Here is a 22644-nt window from a genome sequence, read left to right on the forward strand (position 1 = left end):
CAGAATTCTTTTCTGACTTTTTGGTGATTGTCTCTTTCTATCCAAGACTAGGTTGACCGATTTCTAATGCCAAAGACTTCCCTTTGTCACATGGGAAGGAGGGCAGTTACACGTAAGAGGGTTCTTGCAGTTGTTGGAGTGAGTCAGGTTAAGTGTATATATCCACCTGACCCACATTGGGTCACAAGGGGCATCTGGCCACCATCCTCTCCCTTCGTTAAAGGAACTCAGGGGGTCTAGCTGCTTCTATTCCAGGACCTAGTGCAATATTTGCTCAATCCTGATGAACTGTGCCCTTGCTGTTTAGCATACCATTCGGTCCAAGGTGTGACACATCCACAAGTGCCTCAAAGAGTGGGATATGAAGCACTTTGGGCTTTCTTTTGCCCCATTGTCTATGGGCATATGGAACATGTGAGCAGGTTGCAGGGAGACGGTTTGCTAATGTCCAGCACAGAGAAATCTAGGCTTTGAATTCAATCTCCCGGGCCTTGTTCAAGGCCCTGTGTACCCAGCCCCAGTCTGTGTCTCCTTGTGCTTTCACTCAGTCTCTTCCACTCTGTCAGCGAAGCTTTCCTCATTCCCACCTCCTTCTGTGCTGCCCCCTCTGTGTGGAATGCCATTTCCAAGCCTGGTAACCAAGATACCTCCCTTCTCCTCATTCAGTTCTCTTCTGCCTTTTTGCCTATAGGAAAAGAATTATTGTTAATCAAGAGGGGAAACTTAAAAATCAAATTTAGCTGAACCATCAGGATTTGAACATGCCTGGCAAAGTAACTGGGTGACTTTACTATTATAACCTTGTGTGATGGTTTGGGGGATATGCCTGTCAACATGTGAATTCCATTTTGGTTTTGTGTACGCCACGTTGTATTTCAACCTCCATTTTTAAAGTAACCTGTAGCGTGGCTCAGAGCAATCATTTTGTAGCAGGAACTTGACACTTAGTAGAAAGACTGTCTGAAAAGTTCCCCTAGTGAAACAATGAGTTGCTACCAGATGAGCCATTGATTTTGAACAACTCTCCCAGAAGCTAATCTGGAGGTTGGAGCCTGGGAAGTCCCCAGCAGAAAAACGGGGGTAGGGAAATGTCAGGAGCTGTTTTAAAAGAGGAATGCTCTCTAACCAAAGGGAGCCATTCCCCTGCTTGAATACCAGACCAAGTAGGCAGGAAGAGCTGCCTGGTCTAAAGGACAAACTCTGGACTCACATAGGTGGTTGGGACACACTCAGGGGGGTTACATTCAGGAGTTGGTTTTAAGAGTAAAAGTGCTTGTGGTTAAGAAATTCCTTTGCTAAGCCTGCACTTCCTTGCTGTATTGTCATGTTGTCCCTTAAGGGTGTAGCTAGAAAAAACAGGGCTCCCACAGCCACTTGGGATGCATTGTGCATAAGTGACAGGGGTTATGGCATTGGTTCTGGAGTCAAGGCAACTGGACTGTGAGGTCCCACTGCCCAAGAAGGGTGTCAGACACAGGGTCTTCATCTGGGAATACACCTGACAGACCCAGAGCTAGGAATGGTAACCAGTCACTACCCAGACTGAGGAGGCTTGGAACCATATGGGATTCAATGGCTTGTTCCCATCACAACACACTGGTGTTGTTCAGAGAACAGGACTAGGCTAAACTACAACACTTTGGTCCTACCTCCCCGTGTCCCTGACTTTTAAGTTTGTTTGTGACCCTCTCATTATGAATCTGAATTCAGATTAAAAGCTGTTTGGGGCAGAAAATGTGATTCTATTTATCTCTATGCCAGTGGAGGCTCAAATACAGAGGGCGTAGGGGCACTGCCCCACCCCCCAAAATAAAACATGCATGGAGGGGGCTGCTATAGATTTGTTGGGTTTGCGATTTGTATAGTAGCAAGGTGCTCTTCATCACCCCTTTCTGGCTCGTGCACAGACTGCTGACAGAAGGAAACCCATGCCAATTCTGAGTGTGATTTTAGATGCTGGGATTCACCGCCCAAGCCACAGGCTTGACTACATTAATGTGTTCAGGGTATCTTTTAGAGCATGCTAGCAGGGTCTACACAAGGGGTGGGCAAACTTTTTGGCCTGAGGGCCACATCTGGGTATGAAAATTGTATGGCGGGCCATGAATGCTCACGAAATTGGGGTTTGGGGTGCGGGCTCTGGGGAGGGGTCAGAAATGAGGAATTCAGGATGCAGGAAGGGGCTCCGGGCTAGGGTAGGGGGTTGAGATGCACGGGGTGTGAGGGCTCCAGCTGGGGGTGCCGGCTCTGGGGTGGGGCTGGGGATGAGGGGCTGGGGGTGCAGGAGGGCGCTCCGGGCTGGGACCAAGGGGTTTGGAGGGTGGGAGGGGGATCAGGGTTGGGTCAGAGGGTTGGGGCACCGGAGGGAGTCAGGGGTGCAAGCTCAGGGGCGGCGCTTACCTCAAGCAGCTCCCAGAAGCAGCAGCATGTTCCCCCTCCAGCTCCTATGTGGAGGCGCAGTCAGGCGGCTCTGCATGCTGCCCTGTCCGCAGGCGCTTGGGGCGGGGGCAGCGTGCAAAGCCCCCTTGCTGCCCCTACATGTAGGAGCTGGACGGGGGACATGCTGCTGCTTCCGGGAGCCACACGGAGTGAGGCAAGCCCCTGGGCCCGCTCCCTGGCTGGAGTGCTGGAGTGGGGCAAGCCCCGGACCCCGCTCCCCAGCGGGAGCTCAAGGGCCAGATTAAAACATCTGGAGGGCCGGATGTGGCCCCTGCGCCATAGTTTGCCCACCCCTGGTCTACGCAGTGCAGTTGGAATACAACGCTTTAGAGCACTCTGCAGTCACCACAGCTTGTGACTTGGGCAGTGAATGTGGTGCTCCAAACCCCACCCAAAATAGCCACAATTTGCCTCCTATCAGACCTTCACTGCGCAGTCTGCAGGGGATGAGGCAGTGGAGAGAGAGAACATAACAGAGGAAAAAGAGGAGGACCACCACCATCCTGGGAAGAGTCCAGGCCCGGGACTGGCCAGGGTAAGTAAGGGCCCTAGACAGCATGGGAGGGTAACCTTCCTAGGGCCCGTCCTCCCGTTTGCCATGTTTGGAGGTGGGTGTGGATGGTAGTCCATGGGGACAAGTGGGCATGATTTGTTTTATAGGCTATGCCCACATGCCACACAGTTCACCAGTGGCTGCTGCTCTGTGTACCACCTACCACATTCAAGTGCAATAAGAAATAAAAATTTAAAAATAGGACAGTATGTTAGCACAAGTTGCACAAATGTTGAAAGCCCTGACTGGTTATATTGGTTCTGCTGAGTTCCTCTTCCTAAAGGTAACTTACATTGGAAGGGAAAATGACATTTATTATTATTTTTATAGCACTCAATGTTTATTTAAATACTAAATGGAAGAAAATAGAGTAGGGCTTGTGATACTGACTGATTTAATTAATTAATTTGCCATACTTTTTGTATTCAACATGGAGTATTTATCTTTTGAATAAATGTGTTATTTCTCTTCATAATGAATGATATGCAGATTTATTTTTCCCCCATACACTTTTTTATACTAAGTGATAACATCAGTATAGTGCAGAATCCTTACAGTTTCAAATCATTAGAATATAGGACAGTTAATCCCTAACTAAAAATTCAGGTCCTCAGCAGGCAACTGATTCCAGGAAAATAATCTTACCAATAAATAAATATGTAACCATAACACAGTATGTTAAATAATAAAGAAAAGTGGAGATAGTGAGGGCAATACATTTTTTAGACAAGTTCTGTTAGTGCAGCTACAGATTAGAGGGAGCCCTGTCCAGAAAAAAGTTGTGGCAATGAAGTTCTGCTGAGGAAAAGGGGTGGACATTATAACTTAAAGGATATCATGAAGGCATATAAAACTCTACAGCCTAAATACTTAATGCTCGGCCTACTAACCTTCTGTCCTCTTCTAGAAAGGTACTTGTGCTGGGGTGGGACGACTTCACTGTAGCAAAGAGTGCATATTCATTCCTATGGCTGCACATAAATATGCTCAAAATTACCAAGTACCATGGTGATGATCACACTGTAAAAGAGGACATGTCCCCAAATCACTCAGGTCCTGCACGGCATGATATGTCATTGAGGCCTGGGATCAGGTCCTTGTTGTCTAGTGCCTATGTCCCCTGAAAGAGCTGCCCCGTGTTTACGCAGATGATTTCACAGGAAGCAGCAGCTAGTCTGACTGTCAGCACACAGTAATGCTACTTTGCTGCATTTACGTTCCTCTGTGTCTCAACAGTGCTGAGGGCCTGAATTTGACCCATAAACAAGCATTCAGGGTAACAATTTTAGACTGCAAGTCTCATACTTGAAAGGGAAACATCACAGAGGAGCCATTTAGGCCATGATCCATGAAGGTAAAAATGTGCTTAATGGTAAAAGAAAAACAATTTAGAGTGAAAAGAAAAGGAGTACTTGTGGCACCTTAGAGACTAACCAATTTATTTGAGCATGAGCTTTCGTGAGCTACAGCTCACTTCATCGGATGCATACCGTGGAAACTGCAGCAGACATTATATACACACAGAGAATATGAAACAATACCTCCTCCCACCCCACTGTCCTGCTGGTAATAGCTTATCTAAAGTGATCATCAGGTTGGGCCATTTCCAGCACAAATCCAGGTTTTCTCACCCTCCACCCCCCCACACAAATTCACTCTCCTGCTGGTGATAGCCCATCCAAAGTGACAACTCTTTACAAAATGTGCATGATAATCAAGTTGGGCCATTTCCTGCACAAATCCAGGTTCTCTCACCCCCTCACCCCCCTCCCAAAAACCACAAACTCACTCTCCTGCTGGTAATAGCTCATCCAAACTGACCACTCTCCAAGTTTAAATCCAAGTTAAACCAGAACATCTGGGGGGGGGGGGGTAGGAAAAAACAAGGGGAAATAGGCTACCTTGCATAATGACTTAGCCACTCCCAGTCTCTATTTAAGCCTAAATTAATAGTATCCAATTTGCAAATGAATTCCAATTCAGCAGTTTCTCGCTAGAGTCTGGATTTGAAGTTTTTTTGTTTTAAGATAGCGACCTTCATGTCTGTGATTGCGTGACCAGAGAGATTGAAGTGTTCTCCGACTGGTTTATGAATGTTATAATTCTTGACATCTGATTTGTGTCCATTTATTCTTTTACGTAGAGACTGTCCAGTTTGACCAATGTACATGGCAGAGGGGCATTGCTGGCACATGATGGCATATATCACATTGGTGGATGTGCAGGTGAACGAGCCTCTGATAGTGTGGCTGATGTTATTAGGCCCTGTGATGGTGTCCCCTGAATAGATATGTGGGCACAATTGGCAACGGGCTTTGTTGCAAGGATAAGTTCCTGGGTTAGTGGTTCTGTTGTGTGGTATGTGGTCGTTGGTGAGTATTTGCTTCAGGTTGCGGGGCTGTCTGTAGGCAAGGACTGGCCTGTCTCCCAAGATTTGTGAGAGTGTTGGGTCATCCTTTAGGATAGGTTGTAGATCCTTAATAATGCGTTGGAGGGGTTTTAGTTGGGAGCTGAAGGTGACGGCTAGTGGCGTTCTGTTATTTTCTTTGTTAGGCCTGTCCTGTAGTAGGTAACTTCTGGGAACTCTTCTGGCTCTATCAATCTGTTTCTTTACTTCCACAGGTGAGTATTGTAGTTGTAAGAAAGCTTGACAGAGATCTTGTAGGTGTTTGTCTCTGTCTGAGGGGTTGGAGCAAATGCGGTTGTATCGCAGAGCTTGGCTGTAGACGATGGATCGTGTGGTGTGGTCAGGGTGAAAGCTGGAGGCATGCAGGTAGGAATAGCGGTCAGTAGGTTTCCGGTATAGGGTAGTGTTTATGTGACCATTGTTTATTAGCACTGTAGTGTCCAGGAAGTGGATCTCTTGTGTGGACTGGACCAGGCTGAGGTTGGTGGTGGGATGGAAATTGTTGAAATCATGGTGGAATTCCTTAGAGTGAGGTTGTCAGGTCAGAGGAAAGATCCCCTTCTCCCTCCTGGGCATAGAGTTAAACATAAAATCCAAGAGTATTTAGTCTTGATTTTTCTGAGACCTGTTTTCTGTTCATGGAGATCTTACAAATGGGCATTTTGGAGTAGACACAGAATTTATAGCAATTACGCTCTTCCAGGAGCATTGCTTGCTGTTGAAGAGCGTAGTCAATCATGTGTGGTATTCATTTACCACCTACGCTGCACTCTCCTTATTTATCCTTCTGATGAGAGTACAGCTCTAACCACATCCTACTGAAAACATCATCCTAATGTTGATTGACTACACTAATTGTGTGCAATACATAAATGTACTGCTAGTTTTTTTCACAAGAAAGGATTCCATTTTAGATAATAAAAAGGCACAAGCATCTGTTTCCCCATCACTCCCCGAAACATAATTGCAAGCTGAGTCACTCAGATAAATTGGGAAATAATTGGAAACTTATTAGTTACCCTTATTGTTTTGTAAATGAGAGAAGTACAAACTCTTGCTGTACTTACTAATGCAGTCAATTGTGCCAGTGGTGTTTATGTCTGCAGGCTGGTTTTCTAAGGGACAAATCCTAACTGGTCTTCTGAGGCCACTGGAGGATACTGTTTGCCTACCCTGAGTGGTGTGGTTCCTCTGCACACTGAGGGGAAAGGCAGGGAGAGATTTGGAGAGAATATGTCACAGGGCCCAGCTCCCTAGGGGTGCCTCCACATCCCTGCTCTGTGGGGCTTTCTGTTGGGCCAAGGGTATGGGAATGATTGCCCAAGGGCAGCAGGTGCTCAGTAGCTGCTGTATTTGCTGCAGAGTGGCTCCCACTAATCTAACTCAGGCCTGATCTACACCTAAAATGTAGGTCAACCTAGGTACGTCACACCCCTGAAAGAGGTAGTTCAGCCAACCTGAGTCCTGCTACAGAAACCACTAGTTTGACAGAAGACTTCTTCCGATGACCCAGTTACTACTTTTTGAGGGGCTGGATTAAGTACAGAGACGGAAAAACCCCTTCTGTCTCTATAGCAAGTCTCTACACTCCAATGCTACAGCTGCAGCACCATAGCTGTGCTGCTGTACCATCTGTAGTGTAAACATATCCTTAGACAGTAGATTCTTTCCGCCCCGCTACTTGGGCTCTGTGCAGGTGGATGAGTTATGGGTAAGCAGTACATTTGTCTGATTTTAAGCTGGACAGTCCTGTTTTTCTCTGGTTTGTCCTCTGTCCGGTACTTATGTAAAACCGGGCGTGGTTTTGTCTGGTATCACCCATGGAGGAAGCCATTTTATAGAGTGTACAGTTCTACTCCTGCCAGCATGACCTTGCACACTCGGTGCATGCAAGTTCACAACAGCAGGAGCGGGGCGGCATGCTCTGCCAAATGGTGTCCTCTGTGCAGTGTGACCTCCCATGCACCATGTGTGAGGTCGCATTGGCAGGGAAAACTGAGGACTCATGTCCTGTGTTCTGGGCACGGGAGGATTTGGCCCTAAGAGAGGAAATGATTGTCCATTACTGCCTCATTTCCCACTATTAAGTTCCTGTATAGGATTTTTTCTTCTTCGTCTCTTTTTCCTTTATTCTGCTTTTCCTGGTGAGGGTCGCAGCGGCAGCATGGAGAGTAGGGAGGACCACACCTCCCTTTCTTTCACAAAAGGTTCCAGCTCCTCCTGGGGCATTCCCCAGCGTTCCCAGGCCAGCTGGGAGATATAATCCCTCCAGCGTGTCCTGGGTCAGCCTCCTCCCAGTGGGATGTGCCTGGTAGAGTTCCAAAGGAAACCTCCCAGGGGGCATCCTTATCAGGTGCCTGAACCACCTCAGCTGGCTCCTCTGTATCAATAGAGTTTTTTTCTTTTTAACTTAATTAACTAGACTATATTGAGAAAGTATTAAAAATCCCTTTGACAACCTAGAGAGTTGAAACCAACAATATTTGTTGACAATTTACGTAATCCTACTACAACATTTAGAGAATACTTGTTACTCAAGCAAACTGATCTGTGCTTCATCATCGCCAAGGCAAATCCCAAAGGGAAGTAACCTCCATGTAGATTGAGTTCAACCTGGATTGATCTCAAGCTGGGTTCTTTAGGTGATCTAGCTGGATATTCAGTTTGTCCTTCATTGGAGATTTTATTACATCACTGAAGCTTTTTTGCCATGTGATTGCCAGCCACATGTTTACTAAGGAATGCTGCTAAGCATCATAATTCATTGGTCTTCCATCCTAATAACATGTCCATGCTAAAAAAGTTCCCGAAACTGAACTAGTGCTGATGGAGGTGGTTTCTGGATTCAGCTACAAATATCCTCATTGCTGATTGTGTCCTGCCATTTAATATCGAGCAGCAAATAAAGACAATGAGAACTTGTAGCTGATCTGTTGATTGTATATTAATTAAAATGATTACTTAAGAATTCCCCATTAACAGTCTGAGATTTGGTAGGTTCTTGTTCAAAAATCAGGCTGAGTATATTAAAATTATTGTTCAGTTGGGAACCCCAATGTGCAGGGGTAAACCCTCTGTGTTTGTAACAGTTTTATTAACACAGTTAGCAAAGTTACAAACACTCCTACACAACAAGGTAGGTAGAGATAACACAGGATGTGGCATGTGTCTGAGCATCTGTATACTCACACCATCCCTTGCAAAAAGAACCAAAATATTCGTCGTCCTCATCATCATCAGTGGTTGTCATTGTGGCATCTCCCAAGAGTTACGGCTCCCAGAGAACACAAGCTAGGAGACAACTTTTATAATGTGTTACACTGATACTACTATGCCTAATGCATAAGGCTACTTTTATGTCATGGAGGTCGTGGAAGTCACGGAATCCGTGACTTCCAGAGACCTCTGTGACATTCTCTGCTTCAGCCCCAGGGGCTGCAGGACTCTGGAGCTGGCAGCCCAGCGGGACCATGGCAGGGTTCTGGGGACAGCAGCAACAGGGGCCCCTCGACAAGGTTCTAGCAACAGGTGACAAATTCCTGAGGGGGCCCTCCTCAGGGTTTCAGTGACGGGCGACAGCCTCACAAAGGGGGTGTGGGACGCCTCAGGCAAGCGGCTGGGGGTGTCCTGTTTTCTCCTTGGGAAATATGGTCACCCTGCAGCTTCCAGCTGCCGTGGGCAGAAGAGGAACTCCACAGCTCCCAGCCACCACAGTGGCAGGGGAAACCATAGAGTCGCAGCAGCAAAAGTCACAGACAGGTCACAAGCAATAAACAGAAATTCACGGAAGCAGTGACCTGTCTGAGACTTTTGCTGCTGCGGCTTCCATGAATTTTTGTTTATTGCTTTTGACCTTTCCATGACTTTTACTAAAAATAACCATGACAAAATCTTAGCCTTACTAATGCATAATCAATAGGGATTTCATTCCCTTTTCCTTATTTGTATTTCCTCACCTTACTAATGTTGGGGTGCTCTTCTCCCATAGGCTAATTGGCTGGTTTATTACCTCAAGTTTATTAGCATGTATGTCAATTCGTTACCTTGGTATTCTTGTGGTGGGACATCTGCTGATATTCCTAACTTAAAATATGCCAAACTGGTATAAATTAGCATCTTGTGGTTACCTGTCAACAGTTTAGTCATTACAGCACTCTGTCTTGTGATAGCTTATGATCCAAGGTTACTCCTGGTTAACTGCACGTGTAAGGCTTTGGGCCTTATGCCTTGTTTAGATAAACTGTTATCTTACAGGCCTGAGGTGTGTAGGGCTCATTGCTTTACTGCCTTAACTTATTCATATGTCTTACCTGGCAAATAACTATACCTATAGGCTACAAATTGAAAACTTCAATCCACTGCTCTTCAGTGTTCCTCAGTACCCACATTATACTGCCATACTATAGAGTTGGTCTAACTCTGTTTCTGTATATCTGCAGCTATGTAGTAGCCAAGAGCTTCTGTGCCACTGAGGCAAAAATGACCAATGAAACCTTGTAAAAAGGCCATTCTGATATCCTAAGTGTTGGCAGCAAATTGGTGCTGGGAATGTTCTCCTCTTCGGCCCTTTCCTCCAACCATCTTAGGCCTTGTCTACACTACACAATTAAGTCGGCCTAAGTTAAGTCAATGTACAGCCACCGCAGTAATTACTGCAGTGGTTCATGTCCACACTACGCCCTCTCTGTAGGTGGTGTGCATCCTCACCAGGAGTGCTTCCATTGATTTAACTGTGTGGGGCATTGTGAGGCACTGGCAGCTGGAGCCCCACCCTGGGACCTATAGCCCAAGCTGTCAGCCCCCTCAGGGCTCACAGCCAGAGCGTCCCCCACTCCACCCTGGGACTCACAGCCCACTGTCAACGTAAGCAATGAAGTGATCGCCCTAACTACACTGACCTAAGCACTACGCCTCTCACAGAGATTTATAAGGTCGTGTAGTAAGTGATTTACAGGAGCAGGAGGAGCAACATTGTAGTGTAGACACTTACAGAGTTAGGTCAACGTAAGTTGCCTTACATCGACCTAACTCTGTGGTGTAGACCAAGCCTCAGCAATAAAACCTTTAATTTTTCAGATACAGGAACATTCTACTTTCTTTCTTCCAGGCATTGTCATGCAAAGGGATCTCTTCCATTGCTGATTTACATTCATGAAAAAAGTTCTACCATTTCCCAAATGGAGGAGGGGAGTTGACCCAGAACCTTACTGCTATCCATTCATGCAAGGGTTCTACCTGGAGCCTAGTTAGTGATAGACTAGAAAGTGGCCTACTTTGCTAGTGTTATTGTATCTGTTTACCACATCTGGAGAGAAAATTCCAGTTTCCCCATATTTGATGCTTATTAGTTTATTAGCACAAGGCTGTGTATATTTGAAGTTGCCTTTATTGATAGCCAGCGCTGTTCATTTCTCTGTGTATCTTGAAAGAGTCACTGAGTTAGAATCTCAGAACATGTTCTCTTGATATCCAGCATAGTAGACATCATCCTACTTCCATTAAAATAAACACCAAACTGATTGACCTTAGGGGATAGGGGTAAGTTCAGATTGAGCATTCAGTTTCATTATATGAACTCCCAACTACAATAAATAGTCTCTCAGCTCCTAATGTCTATTTCCCACTTAGTTGTTTCCTTTACTTTCTCCTCCATATTTCTCCATTAAGCTCCCCTAATTCTACGTTGTGATCAATTTGAGAATTTCTTAAATGAAAGTAGTACTTCCTGTTGCATAAAATATCTTTTCCTAAGGCCACTTTATTTTTTAGAACATGTTGTCCATCGTTTCTTATGTGTGTGTTCTGTTTTTGATTTGTTCTGCATTATCACTTGTCTTTGTAATTTATAAAAACCTTTTAAATAGACAACCAGAAGTTTTTGTTTTTAAGAGAGAATATGGCCTTCTGCATCTGTTATGGTCAGGTAGCTTGATTCTGTATATCATTTGCATCATTACATTACATTACGTTTTCATCTACCAGAACCCTGTATTAAATAAAGAAGAGCTTTTTAATCTCATCTAGTTCAGAAACATCTGCTTTCTTTTGTAATCAAAGTATTTGCTTGTTCATCAGATCTGCCGTAGGAGAAACTAAACTAGGAAATGCTAGGGATTTTATCCATCTCCCATTGGATGTGAATGGGAGTTTAGCCATTGAATTTACTGGGTACAGGATAAAGCCCTCTCTTAGTGTTCAGTACATAAGGCTTGTTGGCTGAAACCCAGGCTAAGAATTTATACTTTTGATTTTTACTTTTTTTTGGAGCAGTAGTTAGGTTAGGGGGTGGAGATCAGTTTGTTCCCTACCTGCCTCTAATACATCACTACACAAATATATTAACATAACAAATCCATGGCCACTTGAAATTTCATGGTGAAAGTGGGGAAAGACCTCAGATCCTGTTGCTCAAAAAACACAGGACCCTGACACTTGAGCTAAAGGATAATCTCCTCTCTGTGTTAGCAGTTTAGGACCTGTGACAAACAACTGAATAGTTTTGATCCCATCTAGTAGGGAACATGCTTTTGTGCTCACATCTCTCCTCTATGGCTGTGAGACCTGGACACCATACAAATGGCATATCAAACAGCTTCAAACTTCAAACAGCTTCAAACATATCAAACTTCCATATGCAGTCTCTGCACACCAGCATGGGCATCTGTTGGCAGAACAAAATTACCAACCTGGAGCTTCTCCAAAAGTCAAATGCCATAAGCATCGAGGCCAGGCTAATTAAAGCCCAACTATGCTGGGTTGGACACGTCATTAGGATTCCTGAAGATCGACTTCCCATAAAAATTTTCTATGGAGAATTGGCACAAGGTCATCGGAATCAAGGCCGTCCCAGAAAGCGCTACAAGGACAGCATCAAGGACAGCATACACTTTGGTACAATACAACCAGATGATCTTGAGAAGGCTACATTAAATAGATTAGCAGGGCAACCCACAACACTCAGAGCTTCTCAAGCCTTTGAAGAGGACATAAATAACTGATTGTTAGTTGCAAGGGAAAAGCGTCATGCTACTGTTGTAGTTACCAAGATGCTCACCAATGACTGTCAGTTTATTACAAGAAGAAATTGAGAGTTTCAGATTGAAAGACAAAGTTTATCCCAGCACTATTTGAAGGGGAATGAACAGTAGACCTGCCTTCACAATCCTTCAGTGCAAGGATCCACACAGTGCCCTTGATCCAGAGCAGTATACCATCATTGTTATCAAAGTAATATTAGCACACTGGTGTCAGTGGGAGTTCTGCCATGAATCAAGCTGTAAGTGGCCTACTTTTGGATGTACCACATTTCATTTACAGACTGAAATTTACAGACTTAATGAAATTTAGGCTTCAGTATTCTGTCAGGGCTCAGTCCTTTGTGGATTGATTTCCCTCTATTTTAATTTACATAGCTTTTTGTTTAAAGGGCTGGCTACACATACTGTTTCCATTAGTCTGTAGTTACAGTAATATACTGTTTTTGAGTGGCTAAACCATATTTGCGGTTGAAACTGAGCTATATGGGAAAGAACATCAAGCTAGATAATCACAAGAGTTAGGTGACGTGCTTGCATTCTCAATTATTTCCATAAAATGCACTGGTTTTGCTACTGTATTGGAGCAGCTACTTCCAACTGAGCCAGAGCTCAGACCATAGCTAATATGTGGTCATAACAAAATAAACAGCAGGATCTGAAGAGTTTGTTTGGCTTTTGTATCATGACTATAGTAGTTGTACATTGTGCTGATCCCCAAGGCAGAGACTAGGAATTTTTTACCAGATGGGCTTGGTTATAATGGAAGCCACAGAGTCACTGGAGCGTTCCCTACTTCATAATACCTTCTGCTGTTGGGCCTGAATATTTAGCAAGTTTGAGATTACTAACTAGTCTAATATCCATTAAAGTGCACAGAGTGAACATTTTTGCTGACTGCATCTTTTATACTTTAGCTGATATGGTCAAGTAAGAAAACAAGAATACACACTCAGTGTTTTGTTTTGCTATTTTAGTCTGTTTTAAATCTCATCTTGAGAGATTCCCAGATTAATGTCTTTAACCTTTACCTTCAGTAGCCTAAACCTGCTCACTTTGTCTAAATTAATTTAGCTATTGTGTATCTCATTTTGGTACAGTATGTTCAGGAGACAGAGCTCATGCAGGGCTCTGTTACATGTTGATAACTGTTTTTTAGTGGGAAGTAAAGGAGACTTGCTCAAAGAGTGCCAAGCATTATGTAAGTCAAGTTCACAACCTTTCCTGTGATCACTAAGACTTGCTCTTGTGGAGCCTGGAAACTTGACACAGCGGCTAGAAGCGATCAGCTAGAAAAATCCGTATTACAAACGTTGGCACTGATTGTAAAAAACAAAGTCATAAATTACAAATCAGGAAACTGAGCACATATGTATTGTAGGGAAATCTCTTTCATGCCTAAAAACTCTTGAGGCCGTTGAAGGATCAACTTATTCAAAAATAGTCTTGAAATAAACATAAACAAATAAAATAAATAAAAATAAAGTTAGGAGATGAAAGAGGTTGCTTTTGTAAGTTATTACTCCACTCAGCCCTGTCGTGTATATGCATTACTATAATCTCTATTTCCATGATCACAGATAGAACTGAGTGAATAATTTATTTTTCTGGTTCACTGGCTGAACCAAAAATAAAAAACAAATAAAATTATTGTATTGGAAGCAAACCTGAATTGTTTTTAGTTTTTTCTCACCAGACCAAAAAACAAGAAAACAAATATTTGTTTAGGTCAAAAGGATTTACTATTCCTTGAAAATATTTCATCTTGCTTTAGTGACTGTTGTTACCACATTCCTATTTCATCTTGCTTTAGTGGCTGTTATTACCTACCCTATTCAGTGTCCAGGCTGGATAGTAAATCAGGCAGGGTTGTGTAGTGAATGAGGCTCACTGGATGCAAGTAGGAGAGTCTGGGGGTAATATCCAGGCCTCATTGACGTTAATAACAAAAGTCCCATTGACTTCAAGGGGACAGAATTTCACCCTGGATCTTATTTCAAACACTCTGTAGTTTGACCGTGTTGGATCAGAGCTTTTGATTTGGCCCATTATCAGGATCTGCATCACTAGCAAAATGTTTATGTGACTTTATGTTTGGATGGTGAACACCCTCACAATATAAGGGGTGTTTGGATCTGAAGTTGTGTTCTGCTCACACTCTCGTGTGTATCTTGCTGTGTGTACAAACAATTGGGGGGCAAAGTCATCCATGTTTATCGGTAACAATAATAGCAATATGCTGTGGGGTTTTTTTATCTCAAGATGGTGATTGTTAAGGTGGTGCCCAGGATTTCAGCACGGTATTTGTCTGGTTTTACATGTTTGTTTCATTTCTTTCTTTTTCTTCCCATTTTTCATTAGTTATTTTGGGACGGCCACAAATCATCAAGTGCAGATCACCTGAACAGGAAACATTTTCATGTCATTGGACAGATAGGGATTTTTACAACCTCACTACTCCAGGAACAGTACAACTGTTGTATATGAGAAGGTAAAGAGAGTATGCAATTTGAAATGCCTAACAGTCACTCATTAAAATGCAAAGCAGTTCATTTCATATCATGAAAAAAGGCTAAGAAGGCACAGTTTAAGTAAATGTTTTTGAAACCAAAGATGTCTGTTATTTGTCAGGTATAATGCAATGACTAATATGGATTGGGAAAGAATGGGTTAAACACCGAAGGAAACATTCTTAGTAGAAATAGGCCCAAGGTGCAGAATCTGGAATTTGAACACCCCACAGTTTGGGGAAGAGGTTTAGGATATGGGGTTTTCGTTTGTTCCCCCATGAACCTAACAGACAGCTTTGAAACTAAAGCCACGTTTTTGAACCTTACCAAGTTTGAGTTGTGTTCACATCTGGGGGTCTGCTTCAGGCCCATCTAAAATTCTGGTTCAAGCTTTAGTAGAAGCTTCCTAAATCAACTGTTAGTTTGAACTCCTTTGAATCCTAAATGCTCAGGGATGCCACTATTCCATCTAATGTAAATGATTATCAGATAATTGTGATATCTCTGTGTGTGTCCAACTGTAAAGCATGAGCTATAAAGACTAAGTAGGTTCCATTTAATAACTCAATATAACAATTCCACACAAATTGGACATATCACACATTTTATCTTCTTACTGGAAACAAGAATGATGTAATAAAAAATTGAACTAAATGGCAAAAGAGGTCATTAGGATATGTTGTTATACACATTTGCATTTAATGCCACTTATTGTATGTTCATAGATTAGAAGGCAACACTGAGTTCACCTAATTTGACCTCCTGTATCGCATAGGTCATAGATTTCATGCAGTAACTCCTGCATCAAGTCCATAACTTCTGGTTGAGCTAGAGCATATCTTTTAGAAAGATAACCAATCTAAATTTAAGACTTCAAGTGACAGGGAATGTTGTAGCAGTGCCATTTGATTATTACATAATCATTGGGCTACTAGGTGATTAATAGAATTGCTAATCATGAATTTTCTTGCCTTTAAGTTTCTGACCACATTCTTATAATGTAATTCAGGGTACTAGAAGTTTTGCCTAATGCCTGCTTAAGGACTCAAAAAGAAAAGGAGTACTTGTGGCACCTTAGAGACTAACCAATTTATTTGAGCATAAGCTTTAGCTCACGAAAGCTTATGCTCAAATAAATTGGTTAGTCTCTAAGGTGCCACGAGTACTCCTTTTCTTTTTGCAAATAAAGACTAACACGGCTGCTACTCTGAAACCTGCTTAAAGACTGTGCATATGGAGATATGTTCTCTTCTTGGTACATGTGCATAGCTTCCATCTCTGCTGGTGGGCATTGCAGTATGTTTGTATGGAAAGATAGCATATTCTAAATTATTTCTGGGTAGAGGGTTATTATTTTAAGCTACGAGTGGCCAAACTTTGCAATATCAAGGGCCTCAGTGCCTACTTGCCAGGAGCCCAAGGGCTTTGCTTAATTTTCATGTTAAAAAATAGCACACATTCACAGTATTTGCTTGTACTTGTATCTTTCTTGATACCTGAATACAACTTGCTTGTTGTTTTTCACCAGCAACAAAAGCCTATAGCTGATTACTTTTGTCCTAACCCTACCCTTTCTGGCAAAGGACAGATGTGGGCCACATTTTAGTTTTTCATATAACGTATAACCTAAGGCTGCATTTTGGGTAACCGCATGCCAGTCTGTTTCAGCTCCCATTACAGCCTGAATTGCAATCAAATGGAGAAAAGATTAATTAGAAGTATTTCTGTGATATAGTGGTCTGTCAGTTTCTAGCGCACATATACCCTGTTTTCAAGTATTACAAGCTACATGAACAGAGAAACCGATTATAATTTTTCCAACAAACATCAGACTATTAAAGACTGTTTTCCACAATATATTTTCTGTTTTGTGAAGAAAGAAATGTATCTTCACATCTCTTGACAATGAAGTTAAAGACATCAGTGAGTGCAATTAAAATAAATGTCTTTAACCATGTCTCTGGCTTTGTTTTACATTTCAGGTGGGCATAATCTTCCTCTAAAAAGTTTCATTGAGCAGCGTAATTTGTTAAAATTATGAACTTCTGCAGAGTTCTCATCCAGCATAAAAGGCAAAGGAACAACTGTTTTATTTTTCTCCTCAAATTCTGTTAGCTGTTCCAGTGGCTTTTAAACTTCCTTTATCAACTTTACTCAGGTGAAATGAAACTGATTTCAGATACTGACTATTAAGGGCTCTCCAGCAAACCACTGCAGAAATTCTATCACCTTCCACACATGCAAAAATCTAGAGGGAAGCTCATCATCATCCTGGGCTGTGCAAAGTGTTGGAACCCCCTTATCCCCATGAAAGAGTCTGTGCAGGGCATCTCCCTACCACACAAAGACCTGGCATTAGGTTGGCTCTACACCAGCTCAAACAGAAGCCCCTGGTGCAGGAGATGTGCCAGGCCACCCTAGGTATAGTCATGGCATCCTTATGCCCTAGCCATTCTCAAGTGCACCTTGAAGTCAGGAAAAAAGTTAGGGAAGTCTTCAGGACTGCTGTGACCAAGTGACGCCTGGCATCCCTATGAATGGAGAGGTGCAAGCTGTCTCCTACTGTTCCCTACACCTATCTCAGCAGGCAGAAGGAAGAATCAGGAGGTCCAGTGTTTGTACAGTTTTGTTCTGATTTTTAAATTTGCCATTTAGTCTTTAACAACCAGTGACAGGGCAGGCTCCTTTCCCATGCTGGGGTCCCTCACAAACAATCTTGGACACCTCTTGCTTGTCAAGACCTCTGAGTTTTATTAATATTACCACCACCAAGTCCCCATCACAGTCCCTGTGCAGCACATATAACTACATCTAACTAATTATCCCTAACTCGTGCGATAACTTGCTCCTTAGCTCACCAAACCCCAGCTTCTCCTCCTCCATCAGGACTTTCTGGGTGGAGCTAATTATTGTTTAAGTGATCAGAGTGCTGGATCAGCTACTGGGTCTCAGTATTCTATCACACCACTACTTTAAACTGCCTTGTTTCCTCAGACTGGTTTCAACAATTCAAATCTGATTCTTTCCCAGTGCATGATGCATCAGAAATGTAGAGGCATCCATTCTTCCCTCAGAAAATCCAAAACAGCTTCACTGTATACCTATAAATATATGTAATGGTTCGGGGGACAAGCTCTTGTTAGTCTGAGTCTTTTCATTTTGTTTTAACTGAAGACTTTTGCCATTTTTCTTTGAAAATCCTGGCGTTATTCAGACCTGCCATATGAAAACGAAGCTAGAGAAATATCATTGCCCCTTTGCCTGACTTGTTAGCCAATATTTGGAGTCTGCTGGATGGTTTCTGTTAGGAGGAGAAGCCGGCCAGTGTTTTGGGTGGTGGCTTCTACTGTTTCATCTTTCACTACACAAAGGAACATTTAATTGTTCCTTCCACTTAGCTTGAATGAAGGGTGCTTGGTACACACACCAACTTTACCCAGGCCTGCGATTGATAGCAGATGTTTAATACCTTCCAGCATAACAATATAATCTAACAGCCTGTTTTGGAATTTCACCAAAGTCCATAAAAATAGCCACATGATCATATACATATGGCTTCGGGTGGCTTTGGGTAATTTATTATAAAACATGATCAATACAGACATGATTCCTCATTTCCATTTCTATACTAGCTGTGACTTGCCACTAGCCACCTTGTAATATGTGTTTTGTTGTAATTCTAGGAATGATGAAGAATGGAAAGAATGTCCCGATTATGTAACTGCTGGAGAAAACAGCTGTTATTTCAACACATCGTACACCTCTATTTGGATAACTTATTGTGTTAAGCTTATCAATAAAGATGAAGTGTTAGATGAAAAATGCTTCAGTGTTGATGAAATAGGTACATTTCCATTATATATTTTATACTGCTTTATTTTTATAATATGATACGTATAATCAGATACATTGGCTTGGTTACCATGATTTCTTTTCATTAATTTGGGAGTTTTATATATTTAAATTCACACTGTGGTAAAGAATAATCTTTTAAAAGTAGATGGTATAAAGCTTGAAAGTACAACCTAGGAAAATGTTCCAGTAGAGGGGAAAACTCCCATGGATTTCAATTCGTTTGGTATAGGGGAGGTTGTTTTTGTTTTTTCCTTTTCTTTTCTTTTAAATGCACAGTTCAGCACAGATTAGCTTTAAAATATAATATAAATCCATGAAATATTATGAGCAACATGGTGTTAGTTAGGAGTTCAGGGAAAGTTTTGGGCCCAGAGTTTCAAAATTCTAAAACATACATATCTGGTTTTCCTAAATTCCTATGTAATCTTAGGGTGAAATCCTAACCCTATTAAAGCTAGCAGAAGTTTTGCCATTGACATTAATGAGGCCAGGATTTTATCCTTAAAGTCAGCAGGAGTTTTTTCAGCATCAGGGCTGTGTGATGGGCCCTCTGAGATTTAGGTGCAAAATGTCTGACTCAAATGAAAATAGAACACCTGTTATCAAATCTTCAGTAATTTTTATATTAATTTGTAGGTTGAGACTGGAATTACTGTATGTGTGGTTCAAATACTTCTTTAATCATGAACAGTGTTGAGCAAGAATAGTGATTTCAGACTGAAAACTGTTTTATTTCCAACACGCTGTTTAAATAAACAGTACAACCTGATCCTCCTGTCGGTCTCAACTGGACTCTACTGAACACCAGCCTGACCGGGATCCATGCAGACATCCAAGTGAGATGGGATCCACCACCATCAGCCGACGTTCAGAAGGGATGGATTACGCTGGAGTATGAGCTGCAGTACAAAGAAGTAAATGAGACGAAATGGAGGGAGGTATGAAGGAAACATTTATATATAAAAAATTGTAATATACTAAGAACTCATTTGTGGCTGGTTCTGGAAGGAATCTCCCCCATTTGTGCCTCCTTGGGGCAACTAGTGAGTGCTCCCTTTTGCGTAGAACAGGCAATGCTCCTTACTAGCAGTAGCCACCTGAAAGGAGGCAGGGTGATGGTAGGCCTTTGCCCTGCTTGCAGTCTACACTGGGCAGCGTAACTAGCAAGGCATGGAGGAGAACGTGTGCTGCACTAGTTGCAAGGGTAATGATTGGGTGCCTCTGCATTGTGCATTCTCCAGAATTCTTCCTTGAAGCTCCAGATGCAGCATACTCCCTCCCTGGTGTGGACAGTGATTCAGTAGCCACAATCTGGCCCTAAAGCATTTATGCTGCTAATATGAAAGAAAGGAAATAAATAAAATGAGATAACATACCCTAAGCCTTTAACAAACAATATAAATATTTCTCTACAGCCTGTAGGCAGGCCAACTTTGGTTGTGATCTTGTAAGATCTCATAAGTGAAGTACTATTGGGCTTGGTCAGCACTTGAATGGGAGATCTCCAAAGAAAACCCAGATAGTATTGGGGGTGTAGCAGATTTCGCTCTTCTCTCTAAGGCTGTGCTAAATTGCACAATCTTTTGTTGGAAGTCCTGCCTTTAAGATAAGACATAAAACCAAGCTCCTGATCACTTGTGTGGTTGGTAAACATTTTGGGCCATGTTTCACAAGAGTGTTTAATCCTGATATTATGGCCAAATTCTAATTTGACAAGTTACTTTTTTTGTCTACTTAGAGAAATTAACCTGCACTTTTCCTCCTCAGTCCTGCTGCGTGGAGTTGTCAGTGCAGGATGGCTGCTGATTCCTCCCCCAAAAGTAGTTATATCTTAGTGATGGATGAAGTGGTAATAGGCTCACGTGATAATAATAAAAGACTTTGAGATCCTTGTGGATAAATGTAAAGTAAGATTATTATCAGTGATCTCAAATTTTCCTGTAATAAAATAATCTTCTGTTAGTTTCCTAAATTTTAGCTGTTTTACAAAAAAAAAAAAGTTATTCTGTTATATCTGTTATTTTTATTTTTTGGCACAACAATATTAGTTTGATGCCAGGATATCAGATTTTCAGGTTAGTCTGTGAAATTTCTGGGTTTTATACATTTTGGTTAACCCTTTAAAATTGCTTACATTTTAAATGTACGTCTGAATGCAATTCTGTGGAAAATTCTTGTAATTATGCATTGATTTAAAAGAGCATTTGTAATACTTTTAGTATTCATTTTATGTTTTCTTTTATTTCCATTGCACATTTTGAATCATGAAAATGGAATTTTGCATCCTTACCATCTGCCTCCTTTTCCATTTGGCAAATGCCCTTTGTTTCAAATGGAACTTAATCACTTTGGCTTTTTTCTAAGATACTATCAAATTAAAATGAATATTTTTTAAAAAATCTGATCTTTTCTGTCACAAACAATATCGTAGCTTTTTGAAACTCAAAGAAATTTGAATCAGACTTTTCTTGCATTTTTCTCATTTCGGAAAGTGAAAATGTAATAGTTTTCACTTCATTTTATAATCAGGATCTGCTAAGTTTTAAGTTCAAATTCTCATGCATTAGCACAATGTCGCAATGTTACATTTCAAAGACTTTAAAAGACTTGTTAAAAAATTTACAAGGAATTATATAGTTTTCAAAAAATGAAATATTAACTATTGTCACTTGGTTTTATAAACAGTTATTTTTATTACATTTTTATTTTGGACCAAAATATACCTTGCATTATCCCTTTAAGAACAACTTAAAGATCACCTGCAAGGTTTTTGAGGAAGATTTTCAAATACATGGCAATTTAGGTGCCTAACTACTATTTGTGCCTTGGAAAATTTTTCCTTCTTTGTTTTTTTCTGAAGACCTCTAGATGTTAGTATATATATTTTTAATTTTCCCCAATACATGTTAAAAAAACTATTTGATTTGTCTTTTATATGCCCTTGAAGTCTTCTGTTTGGACACATGCCTTTTTAGCTTCAAACTGCATGCGTTACTCCATTTTCAGTGAATAGTAGCATCAGAAGCCCAAAGAACATGTTAATCACTGTCTATAAAACTGTAATCTGAGCTGCTTCTGTTCTGAGTTATTTGCCTTCCAATATTATCTGTGTTGGGAGGCTGTAATGTAGTGGCTTCAAACAAGACTATGTAGCAATATATATAGTGCTTAGCATGCAAATATAAGTGATGTCAACAGGGGAGGAGCTTACATCTCTCTTGCTGATTTTTTTGGTATGGGGCAGGTGACAGACGCTAGTTTTACAAAATCATGAAAAGGGAGGGTTAAATTAAAGCAGAAGGACCATGAGTCTCATAAGCTAAAAAGGTCTTTACTTTAGAGACCTTATCTGTGCTGCTGTCACATCAGGCAGTCCAGTTCCTCCACTGATTACGGTCCCTTGCTAGTTGTAGTGCTTCTTCCCCGCTGACACCAGTACATTCTATGTCCTCTGCCACTGTCTTCTGCCCAGTTCTTCCTTGGCCCTCCCCGCTTTCTCTTTCCTCCGTTGGGTACCCAATGCAGTGCTTGCTTAGCATGCCTCCCCTCTTCCCTACAGCGTACATGGCCCAAACACCTGAGCCTGCTTTCTTTGATATTCACTCACATGTCCTGCTCTGTTGGCTCCCTTGCTTTCACATTTGTTGTTTTGTTTTTCCATGTCCTTTATACTCTCTCCCTCAGCCAGCTGTGGTAGGCAGCCTCCTATCACTTTTTGTTAACCACAGTCATCAGCCAAGTCTCTTCTCAGTAGAGTAGCATGCTGAGTACAATTGCATGGTATGATCCAGAGGAGGGCAAACTACAGCCTACGGGCCACATCCGGCCCATGGGACCGTCCTCCCG

At 42.0% G+C, this 22644-nt stretch overlaps 1 protein-coding gene across 2 annotated transcripts in view; it reads left to right on the top strand.

Annotated features, from left to right (window-relative positions):
• GHR (growth hormone receptor) overlaps window positions 1-22644 on the top strand; it is a 218400-nt gene that overhangs the window by 178633 nt on the left and 17123 nt on the right. For both annotated transcript variants that reach the window (XM_048850919.2, XM_048850918.2), the window contains exons 3-5: window positions 14795-14924; window positions 18627-18787; window positions 19558-19736. In XM_048850919.2, the coding sequence (XP_048706876.1) occupies window positions 14795-14924; window positions 18627-18787; window positions 19558-19736 (470 nt within the window). The remainder of the gene's footprint in view (window positions 1-14794; window positions 14925-18626; window positions 18788-19557; window positions 19737-22644) is intronic.

Source organism: Caretta caretta, chromosome 5 (genome assembly GCF_965140235.1).
Source record: "Caretta caretta isolate rCarCar2 chromosome 5, rCarCar1.hap1, whole genome shotgun sequence".
NCBI classification, from domain to species: domain Eukaryota; kingdom Metazoa; phylum Chordata; order Testudines; family Cheloniidae; genus Caretta; species Caretta caretta.